Source organism: Anser cygnoides, chromosome W, assembly GCF_040182565.1.
Source record: "Anser cygnoides isolate HZ-2024a breed goose chromosome W, Taihu_goose_T2T_genome, whole genome shotgun sequence".
NCBI classification, from domain to species: domain Eukaryota; kingdom Metazoa; phylum Chordata; class Aves; order Anseriformes; family Anatidae; genus Anser; species Anser cygnoides.
The window spans coordinates 7,412,514-7,424,604 of NC_089911.1; the positions used below are offsets into that span (position 1 = coordinate 7,412,514).

The 12,091-nt window shown below is 37.4% G+C and overlaps 1 protein-coding gene across 3 annotated transcripts; it reads right to left on the reverse strand.

Moving 5' to 3' along the window:
- Positions 1–375: 375 nt before the first annotated feature.
- On the reverse strand, positions 376–11,542 carry LOC106029377 (butyrophilin subfamily 3 member A2-like). Of its 3 annotated transcripts, XM_048056149.2 has the most exons (13): positions 11,166–11,541; positions 10,341–10,492; positions 8,736–9,086; positions 7,316–7,600; positions 5,776–5,874; positions 5,354–5,380; positions 4,287–4,313; positions 3,647–3,673; positions 3,163–3,189; positions 2,315–2,341; positions 2,021–2,041; positions 1,723–1,749; positions 376–1,196 (listed from the first exon to the last, which is right to left on the reverse strand). In XM_048056149.2, the coding sequence occupies exons 2-13, from the start codon at positions 10,417–10,419 to the stop codon at positions 655–657; spliced, it is 1,539 nt and encodes a 512-aa protein (XP_047912106.2). In that variant the 5' UTR covers positions 10,420–10,492; positions 11,166–11,541; the 3' UTR covers positions 376–654. The 3 variants fall into 3 exon arrangements, with proteins under 3 accessions (XP_047912106.2, XP_066843361.1, XP_066843360.1); XM_066987260.1 differs by lacking the exon at positions 5,776–5,874 and having other exon boundaries at positions 11,166–11,542; XM_066987259.1 differs by lacking the exon at positions 11,166–11,541 and having other exon boundaries at positions 10,341–10,893.
- Between the last annotated feature and the right edge of the window lie 549 nt (positions 11,543–12,091).

A 12,091-nucleotide genomic window follows, 5' to 3' on the forward strand; every position in this document is an offset into this window, starting at 1 on the left:
ACACATTGATATGGAAAATAATAATAATAATTAAAAAAAAAAAAAAATCCTTGTCACCCAACCAAGTCCCAGATCAAGAAATGACAGAGAAAATAACAGGGCCTCTACAAGCGCAGGAGGCAATAATCCTCTAATAATCATACTCATTTAAATGGATTAACTGAATAATCCAACATTTCTGGTGTTTCTTTTATACTTCAAACTTTGCTTTTCTTCATACCCATTTTTCTTACAACATTCAGAAAGAAAAACTAAGGATTTTTTTTTTCTTTGTACTGGACTTACCACAGTGCATTTTTCTATGATTCTTTATGCATGCCTTGTAATTTAAACAAAGCCTTGACAAATGCTCCACCAAAATGTAGTCATTACAGGCTTTTCATGTTCTCTTAGTTGAGAATAAATAATATTAAAAGATACTTTGCTTCAAACTTCACTTTTTTTCTCTACTCTTAGACACTGCATTTTTGTCTCATTACTTACTCTTTTTTATTTATTTTTTTCTTTTCAGGTTTTCCTGTTTTGTTCCACAGTACTACTCTCTGGATTTGATAATTACTGATGTCCTAAGACATTGCTGTCTCTCCTCTAGTCCACCCTGACACACTGAAAAAGAACCTTGACTCTACAGGCCATTTGATTCAAATTTTCCTTCTACACTGTCTCCAAAGGGACAGGGATTAAGACTGGGCGGATAACAGGTGTGACTACCCCTTCTTCTCTTTTAGGTAAAAATGGGTAAAACCTTTCTGCATGTTCCTTTCCAAGGCTTATAGGGATTTTCACTATGACGTTCATCTGCTCTGCTTCATAAAATTTGACTTGTGCTTCCTCCAAGTCCAGAAGCACACCAATCACAGTGCAACTCATATCCTTCTTCTCAATCTTTCTGTTTCCCTTGCTAGAGAATAACTCTCCCTGGGATCTGTGCAGAGCCCAGAAGTCCTCACCAGCAATTGTCCCTTCCTCCTCTTGCCCCTCTTTCTCCCTCACGACCCCCAGCACCCAGTCCTGCTGCTGGCCCACCTCCACCTCCCAGTAGTGTTTCCCAGATGCAAACCCTTCCTTCCCCACCAGGACAGGGACTGTGGAGGGACTGTTCAGGCCAGCAGGCTCAGATGAGGTGTCCTCAACTTTTGGAGCCCCCGGCACTGGGAGCTCTAGGACTCGGCAGTCAGGATTCACAGTAATGAAAACTGGAGGAGAAAACAAGAAGAATCCAATGAGCAGAGCCACTCAGGGACCTGTCTCTGCAGGGGACTATGGGTTGAAGCCTTTGAGGGTCTGAGCAGTCCTGGTGTGATTCAACAAAGAATTGAAACATTCCCCCAAACAGGGCATGCAACAGTCACTGAGGAACCAACAGGCACCTTTCAAGCTCTCATAGCCATGTACTCTCTCGGGGTGTAAATCTAGGCAACTCTCTCTCTCTTCACTCACTTCACAATAAATTTCTTGCTTTCTCTTTTCCATGTGGCCATGAATCCTTTCTGGAATGGTGTCCACACGCAGCCTTTTACTTTGACACTTCTCAGCAACTCCTTTTCTCTGTCTTCCCAACTGCCCCATCCTAGCCTCATTTCCTTTTAACCAATCCAGGTGATGGCATGTCCCAGTGACTCCATCTCAACCTACCAGTCTCTAAAGTCATGACATTTTCACTTCAGGGTAACTTGGACAGATGGAAACACAATTTTCACACCCTTTTTCCTGTTAAATTACCTGCATGGCTCCGGGCTTCCCAGAAATCTGCAGAATGGAAAGAAACAGTAGGGTTGTAACATCCTATTAGGCAGTTAGATACTTGTATTGGGTTTACATAGCAAGGTTTTGGTAGTGGGGGGCTGCAGGGTTGGCTTCTATGAGAAGAGTCCAGAAGCTACCCCATGTTAGATAAGAGACGGTTTTAGGCAGCTCCAAAAGGGACCCACTGCTGGTCAGTGCCAAGCCAAAAAGCAATGTTTTTAGCACCTCTGTGAGAGCAAATTCTTCTGCTTATTAGTAGTTTTTAGTGACTTACCCAGCTCAGCTTTCAGTTGACCTGGAAGGGAAAGATATTCCTGTCACTAACAATTTTTTCTTTTTCCCTTTTCACAATAGTTTTACTAAATAGGACAACACCAAAATATGGAAGAGGAAAGAATTCTGAAACCTGGTGAGAAACATTTTTATTCATGTTATTTCAATACCAGTGTCGGTGGTATTTTTTCAGCTACACATTCAGGGATGGCATAGACACACTCACCTGAAAACTTGGATTATTGTTTCTAAGCTTGACAGGAATATAACGTTTATATAAGATGTGTTGCCTTACCAAAGCGGTCTTTGAGTTTTGATTTTGCTAAAAGAGAAGAGCATAAATGACTGAGGTAAAAAATCAAGGAAACAACAGCAGATGTTTGTAAGAAAGACAGTAGAGTTATATCCCCAGCTGTTCATTCTGGGAACAGTGCATATAATTACATGGGAGGCTTCTGTCACTAAACTTAGAATCACAGAATCACTGAATGGTATAAGTTGGAAGAGACTTGAAAGATCATCTAACTACAACCCCCCTGCCGTGGGCAGGGACACCTCCCACTAGAATAGGCTGATCAAAGCTGCATCCAACCCAGTCTTAAACACTTCCAGGGATGGGGAACCCACAACTTCTCTGGGCAACCTCTTCCAGTGCCTAACCACCCTTACAGGAAATAATTTCTTCCTAACATCTAATCTAAACCTACCCTCTTTTAGTTTAAAACCATTAATTCTTGTCCAGTCACTACATTCCCTGATAAAAAGTCCCTCTCCAGGGGATTTGCAGGGTACAAGTAATTACTTTTCCTTTTTTTTTTCCTCCCATAACATGAGAAGAGGGGAAGGATAGAATAAAAAGCTGAACAGAAATTTGTAGTTGTTTCCAAGCGAAACCATAGGGAAGAGAAATAACCTTAAAGGGAGGTAAGTGGACCGTGAGCAGAGCAATAGCACTGGTGCAACAGTTCCTGCACAGAGGTAGAGAGGTAAATATCATCTGTCCTTTTGCCATGTAAGCACCTCTGAAAACATTTCTGAGAAACTATTCAGACTAAAACCAAGCTAACTATATAAAGCAGCTTATTTCATTGTGGCTTGACTGCATCCATTCCCAATGAATTTTTTTAAGAAAATGAGATTTACCTCTTCGATTTGTGGCTTTCTCTTGTTCTAAACAGTTCAGCACATAGAATGAAAGAAATAACAGAGATGGAGTAGTTATTGGAGGTAAGCTGGAAGTTAAAAGTTACTAAGCGAACTTTTATACTTTATATATACGGACTTTCCATAAAGGTTCACTTTAAACTTGTGTCACTTCTGTGAAAAACACACTTTCTTTTCAAGTATTTCACAGGTTAGCACACAACATTTATTTTCTAAAAAAAAAAAAAAAAGTAAACGTGTCAGATTGTGCCTGGAGATTTTCACATGAATATAATCCATTTCTGTTGAGTCTTGTGTCTAATTTTAAATGCATAAGCACATTAAAGACTGCTATCAAGCCCAATAATCAGACCAAAATCAACCAACAAACAAAAAAAGAAACAGAACCCCCCCCCCCAACAGACATGTCTTCAATACATAGGTTTTATATGCAATGAACAACAACAACAAAAAAAAATCTTACCTAACATTGACTTCAGTTGTTCATTTTCTAGAAAAGACAGTACACAGATATCAGTGTAATCTCTGTGACAGAGTGGCTTAATGAACTCAACAATATAAATACACAAACTGTAAAACCATATAGTATGTGTATCCTTAAAGCTTGGCTGCTTTCATTGCACTGTCAGCTTCTTTAATTAGGTGTAAGGCCAGAGGGAATCCAACAATATAACCCATGAATGTATCACTAAATTTTAACCTTATTTTATTCAGATAACTCATTTTTTTAAACAGGGTGGAAACAAGACATATTTGTGCTGCTAGTAGATGTCTTCCTTCAAAACCTGTTTAGCTTATGCCTTAATTGACTAGTTTAAGAGGGGTATTCAGATGCATAAGCACGTAGTATATTTGAGATGCCCTGAGGTATCCTAAGTGGCATATAGATGTCTCTCTAAAAGAGCTCTGGTCTCCTGTAGGTGAGTATATGCTCCCAGTGGATATCCATTGAAACATTAAAATTGGATATAACATTGAAAAGGGCTGCTACTCCACAACTACTGTTTTGAAAATCAACATGCATTCAAATATTGTTTCCCTGAATTTATGTCTTTCAGACTTCGTAACAGCCTAACATCATTTCAAAAGCAAAGAGGTTTTACCTTCTTCCATCTTTGTCTTCATTTTTACTGAAAAACAAAAGAAATATGATCATAATGCTAGTTATTCATGTAAACCTCACTTATCCTACAACAGTGAAATTTATGTGTGAACAGAACTAACTGAGGTTCAAACTTGAATTTAGTTTAACCTAAAAAATTTCCCAAGGCTTCTTGTTCTTCCAGAGAACTCTTTTTTTTGTTTGTTTGTTTGTTTGTTTTTTTTAACCAAGGCATGCTTCATTTCTAATGGAGTTCAACAACAAATAAGATAGCATCTTGAGACACTCGGTCCTTCCTAGGTGTCATTTGTCACAACTGCAGCCCAACTAAGGTTCATAGACAGGGAATAAATATTTTCTGATCCAGTGGATATGTCTAGCCTCAATTGCCAACTATGTCAGGGAGCAGGACCACAAGTACCTCAGGATAAAATTGTTCATTCAGTCCATTTTTTAGAATAGACCCTGGTATGTTTATGGCATGAGTCTATTAGTTCTCTCCCAAACAATAAGCAGTTTTTTTCTGTGTGACAGCATGAGCCTAGGGCTATTGCCAGCAGGTAGTTTGACTGTGGATACTCAAGTATATTTTTAAGTACAGATATAGCTCATGAACACCAACTAGATATATTCAAAGAAAACTTGCTTCCTGCGTGTAAAGTCTTCTGGAAGGCCTTGGTTTGGATCCTTGAATTGCTGTTAGTTTTGGGTTCGTTATTTAGTTTTTAGTTTTGTTTGTTTGTTTTTTTAATCTTTTAAAGACGTGGAGGAATGATTCTGATCCCTTAATTAACTCTTGAATGATTAAACAGGAATCTTGGATATGAATGAGATGGCAGGGAATGCCAGTCAGCTCTGTTGAAGCAGACTGTTTATAAAGCACAGATGAAAAAGCTCGTGCAGGGTATTATTGCAGTGTGGTGCAAAGGTAAGCTGGAAAGCTATAAAACAGTTGGCTACAACTAGGATTTCTAATTAGTCCTTTAATATTTCTGCTAGTTAAGTTCTAATAACACGTACACTGTACAAAGTATCATAATTGTCGTAATCATCATCTTTATTTCTTACCTGCTTTAATTGTTTTCTTGTGGTTACCTGGTTAACAAAACAAACAAATAAATAAACAAAATTCTACGATTTTTGTAGAGTAATAGTGAGGGTAAACAGTTCCCTGTTTTGTCTCTCATGTTGTCGGTAACTCTCTGGATTTATGTCCCCAATAATTACAGAAAGGGGCCCACAAGTAGTTTAGTACACAGAGCTATTCTTGTCAGACCTGACACTGTCTGACCTAAGGACATACAATTTGCATTCCTCCTTGTTAAGCCCATGTGCTTTCCCACACCTTTTTTGTTCCATTTCCTGAATACAGTCATTGAATAATCACTGGTGATTTTGATTGCGTGCTTTTATTACAATCATAGATTTCAATATGAACTGTTGTGATATTTCTATACATTGACTGAGAAAACATATGAAGAAATACTTACTTCTCAGTTTACAAAATACAGTGGAGATTAGGACCGTGATAAAACATAAAATTACCAGGTAGACAATCAGCCATTTTGAAATTGAGGGAAAGAAAATCTCTGTAAAAATGACCAAAAGGAGTTGTATTATATTAATGAGTAAAATATAAAGATATTTGTAACTCAGGATGTAGCCAATACATCTGAGGAGATGATGAATTTGTATTTTGCTTGAATTTTCCTGGTAATGTTGCTGAAGAACAACATTCAGAAAGAATCAAATTCAAATTCAAACTCTCCCTCAGAAGTAAATTGGGGTTATTCTTTCTGTGGGTACCAGATTTGAACGTATGAAGGAGATATCTGAGATAGGTAGACTGGTTTGCGCAGTTCATGAAAGACAAGAAAGACAAGAAAAACAGTTATACTGTCTCTCATTTTCTTTTTTTTTTTTTCCACAGATGTGTTGCACTTCATAATAAACTGAGTATAAAGCAGGTGATGGAAAGAAGGAAGAAACCATCACCCCTGGGCAAGAGAGGCACATTCACTCTGGATATAATTGTGAAATTAATATCTGACCCATCCTGCAAACTAAGATGCATAAGTCTGGAAGAGTAATATTTAAGACAATTCTCTATTATGTTGATTTTATTGTCTCATTACAGATATCTCCACATTCAGCGTTATAGGATTTCTTAATGCCATCATGTGAAGGAGTTTACTCACATACTTCTTCAAGAGCACTACACTTCACTCTAGTTCCCTTTCCAGCCTACACATTGGCTTTGTGGTGGTGAAGTTCTTTTGGGGGTCCAACCCTATGAGACTTGCTTGAGACTACCTGATGCCTGTCTATATACCCAGGAAAAAGAGATGTATTAAGTGCTACAGAGTACAGGGAAGCATGATATTATATCCACCCTATAATGATTACACAGTAATGTACATGTTTAAAACAGCAAAGATAAACACATAGAATAAAAATATTTGTGAGGTGTTGAAACTATCACATTAATACTTCTGACTGTACCTTTTAATTATTTATTTTATTTTATTATTATTTTATTATTTTTTTTATTTTTTATTATTTTTTTATTTATTATTTTTTATTTTTTATTTTAGCTTTTTCACAGCTACGGGCTGTGAAACCCACATGTACACACCTTGTTAAATTGCCAGGTAACATATTTCTGGATAATAAAATCTTGTGGAATGTTCAGTCGTAGCTAAGGAAATGCGTCTTTTTAAAATGTGCATACAGTTGGATTTTTAATTAATTTTAATTCAGCTCCAGTAGTTGACTTCCCTAAATCTGAAGAAGGGAATATAGAAAGTATCTGGGCCCTTCTTTGAAGAAGAAAATGATTTATTGTGTGCGGTTGATGGTTGTGCAATAAACTAGAAATAAAGGTGTAGGAAGACTGCAGGTCTCATGAACTTCTTCCAGTACTCATTCTGGGACTACACTTTTGGGCTAGCTCACAACATAAAAATGGGACCTATATCATTTTGTCTATCTTTTTAATCTTACAAGCAGGTGACTATTGCGCTCACTCACCTGAAATCAGAATTCTGGACTCACTCGTTGTCTTTAGCAGATTATTGACTATCCTGCAGGAGACTTCCATGTCAGATCCAGGCTTTAGGTTCATGGAAGTTATGACTCTGTAAAGGCCTGAAGGCATCATCATCACCTTTGTGGACGATTGTTCCTTCCGGACCTGTCCTTGGCCATCCAGCCAAATCACCTCAGGTTTAGGAAACCATCCATCTGCATGGCAGGTGAGGCCAATGCTCTGTTTCATGTAACTTCTCATGGAAATGGAAGGCACACCACCTTTAGCTAAGGAAAAAACATAAGTATTCTCTATTTCAAACACTACCAAGAATGGGAAATTGCCTGTTTTATAAGGACATCACTCATTCAACACTTACATACGTGTGTGTGTATATATATATATATATTTGTATGGAAGCACATGGAAAGACTTTTCTGAATTTGAACTTTGACAGAAACTTGGGCCCGGAAGTTACTTTCATCATGGTTAGCAATTCAGTGACTTTCAGATTAAGAATAAGGAATAACTTAATGGAGATTATGGTAGAGAGGGCTAGCTAGGGACTGCTATTCCTGAATGACGTTGCCAGTGGAACGTATTAGAGGATTAAGCTATTTATTTCAAATAAAATTCTACTGACATAGTACTGATGAAGTCTGCAGTGAAAAATAAATAAATAAATAAATAAATGTCATATTGTTTATAATCAGGAACTCAGATGACTAACATGCAGTGTTACTTAGATGTTAAACCTTTGTTTCATCTAGAATGAGCAAAGAAGACATCTTCTGAAAAATTTGGCTGCAATGTGAAATGCCACTACTGCTATTTAGTAGAAATTGGCTCCTGTGTAACAAGGAGAAATGTGTCCAATTCGAAGCAAACCACATTAACTGAAGCTACCAGTGAAAATGATGTCTATTAATGTACTGAAATGGAAATATGAGCAGTGAAGACTTACCCACTACTTTGTTTCCCTGCTGTGTGCAAACAGCAAGGGAAGCAGTGAGATATTGGGATGGAACCAATTGATTATACTGACCATAGAGAGAGCCTGGGCAATAAGATCATAAATGGTCAACTACATGCTAGAAACTTGAATTTATCTGGATAACTGCAGAGTTCCCTGAACTCTAGGCTTCCATTGAGTGTGAAGGGAGGTTGTACTCCCAAGTCACATACAGATGCAAGTGTTTGGCTACCTAAATGCAGGTATCTCAAGCTGGAGCTAAATCTTACCTCAAATAATCTGATGTAGGCATTAATTGAGAGAAAGTTAAATCAAACACATTCTTACATGAGGACAGTTTATCAGTCAAATTATATTAAAATTATATTTCCCTCATTCAGTGATGGATATATATGTCTCTGTTCAGTGCTTCATCTTTGAATAAAATGAGAGATAGAATTGCCACTGACCTGCTACCTTCAGTTCAATCAACGCATCATGGTACTCATCATTGAAAGAGACCACGCAAGTATATGATCCTTTGTCAGAACTCCTGATGTTCTTCAAGAGCAGAGACATGTTTCCAGCCCCAAATTCACTATGAAAGAATTCTGTTCTGCCTTGATATTTCTCATCTTGCTTTTCCTTTTGAGTTTTTCCATCATATGTGCTCACAGGTATTTTTTGAGACTGTTCATTAAATATCCACTGGACAGAGAATATCTCAGGAATGTTCTCTGCTACCACATAGCAAGGCAGAACCACTCCTTCTCCGATGACTCCAATGACGGAACTATTAGGAGGATAGCTAATAAATTGATCTGTGTAGAGAGAAAATAGCAGCTGTTTTTGTTTGTCCATATCACATTTTACATGGAAGTACATCAGACAATGAATAGAACTAATATCGCTATCAACAGGAGAGGAATCCAGAAGAAAAATAAAAAATAATGTGGCAGAGAACTTAGATGAATAATGTTCATATCATCTGAGGCTCATAGAGTTTCAGTACTTTGAACATGAGCTTAAGTAAGTTCATGGCCATTAAGTCATGGCTATCGAGAAGTCATGGAAAAAAAGGTGAAAACTGAAAAAAAAAAGAGAAGACTGTAAAAAGTAATACAGGATGCAAGATCTATTTAAAAGAAATACAAAGGTGGGATTCATTCGCCCAGACTATGGTACCTTGTATAATTTGAAGTGTCATAGGGTGTCTAACACATTCACATGGTGCTATGGTGCTGGCAGATGTGACCTGCAACAGATCTTCACTCACGTGAAGCAGTAGCTAGAGGAGAGACAAAGTGCCTAGAATGATGCTGTACATTTCTATGTTGGCACCTGAAACATGTGATAATTTAAGTCTTCTATGACTTGTAAGTTCCCTTCGAAATGAATGGGCAGAAACAGGCGACTTCAGAGATCAGATAATCACAGACTTCATTGAAAGACCAGTGGCTCTTTGGTCTGGATATTTTCTTTGAATGTCAAATTCTAGGGTCACTATAGTGAACTTAGATGTGCAATTTTCATATGTCTAAAAATATAAAAGATGAATCTCACACAAGAAAAAAAATATATCTTTGAAAGGGAGGAAAAGGAAAGAAACAGGAAACTTTTTTTTTAGATTCCATTGCAATGGGCAATGAATTGTGTCCTAGATGCTGAGCTTGCATGCAAACACCTGCTTGTTGAGAACTAAGCATAAGCAGATAAATCTATGAGCTAAACTGAGAATCTTGGGCATAATTTATTTGGCTACACCTGGTTGTCTAGTACTGAATTACCCTGGAACATCCCACCTGGCCTCCATTCACCTGTCTTGAGGGTTATGAGTCTCCTTCTGCCTGATCTTGTCTTCCAGCCTACACAGAGGTCTCAGACCTTAAGGTCTCAACCTTAACACAAACCAGACTGTACCAGGGTCATACTTGTGTGTTTCAAGTCTCTGATGTCATCCAAGTTAAAAGGAAATAGAAGAGACAGACTTATTATTTTTTACTTTTACAGTTTTGTGAACTGAGGAAAAAATTAAGCTGTTTGATTAAATATATTTGAAGTTGAACTATTCTTACCTGTAATTAGGCATGATATGTGTTGAAAAGTCAGTATATGAATAGCTGTCAACCACTGAAGGGTGGAACCCATCATCATGCTGGTTTCCTAATCATCAACAGGACCAAAAGTAAAGCTTCCAGATGAAACTCCTGTGTGACTCCTTTGGTCTCTTCACATGTTCAATGCAAAATAACAAGCATAAATGCAGATGTAACACAATAGGAAAATACATGAATAAAGATTCAGGCAATGCACTGGATGATGTCAAAGGCAAAGAGGATTGCAGGGCATCTTTGCTTTAGACATCAGCCTGTTAAATTTAACTACCTACACTAAATGGTGCAAAAGAAATATACTCCTTGCCTGCTCTGTTCAGCTGTCCATACTTACCTTTGTCTTCCAGAAACTCTATTACCTTCACCAACATATTTTTTTCTTCCTTTCAGTTAGGTGTTAAAAGTATTTCATTTTGTCTTTTGATACTAGCAAACTGCTCTTTTTTTATTCTCTCTTTCTTAATGAAAAACAAAACAAAACTACCCCTGTGGATAAATTCCTAGGGAAAAAAAATGTTACTATACTAATCTCCCTGTTGAATTCCATCAGCATTTTAAAGAGAAACTTGTGATTTAATACATGTGGCTTTTTCCAGCTTCCTCCAAAGATCTTGATTTTCTAAGTCACCATTGAACTAATCCATACTCAGCACGCTTACAGCATGCTACACCAGGCAGGTTCATTCCTGTCAGTGCAACCTGTTAAATCCACAACAGTTAATTCAAGTATCATTGTAGATGCAGGGGATTTTTCTTTATGGATTTAGTGAAAATATAATCTCTTACCTGAATAGTAAGAACCTTAAGACTTCTGTAGGGGGGTTGGTTGCGGTGAACCTTTGTCCTCATATCTTTATTACCACTGAAACTTGTGATTGCATTTTCAACATCCAATAGGGCTAGAGGGGCTTGACCAGCCTGACTGGGGAAAAGTTAAATGTCAAAATTCATGCTGAGACACCAAAATAGCTTCATGCTTCCCAGCTGATCTCTATACTGCTAAGTGGAACAAGGTGGGGATATTCCTCCTTGCGCTCCTGTGCAAATTGATTCTCTTAGCAACCAGCATTTAGCAATAAGACTTAGAAGTATGTAATGAACAAGTTAGTACATTGTGTTTTCCCTTCCCTTCCCTTTCCTTTCCTTTTCAGCACATGTTTAAGAATTGCCCTCTGTTTGCAGACATACCTGTATCTTGGTAGCATTATGATACTATGATTCTATCATTTTTTCTCATACAGATCTTCTTGTGTCCTGTTCAAGATCAGGAAACAATTTAACAATTTCAGTTGGACTTTCTTCTCATTTTTATACTTCAGCTTTCCTGACTGTTGGTCATCCTGTCAACAAGCATTTAGTGCTCTCAGGAGGAGACTGCTTTCTCTCTTTCTATATCCAGATTATATAGAAGATTCCTGAAAAATGGATGTCCTAGAACTGCTATGTGTGGCAGTAGAATAGAAAGGTGTTTTGTTTTGTTTCGTTTTGTTTTTTTGGGGGGAAGCTTCTTTCCATATTTCCTGTTTTCCATCATGGAAATATAAGAACTACTGTTGACTGAAAATGTCAGCCAAATAGCTTATTAACTTTTATCCAGATTTTATTATTGTTATTTTATATTATTATTTATATATTATTAGTAGTATTATTATTTATCATATTATTTCTTTAAACAAAAACATGACTCTGGAAACCAAGTTTATGAGGGCAAA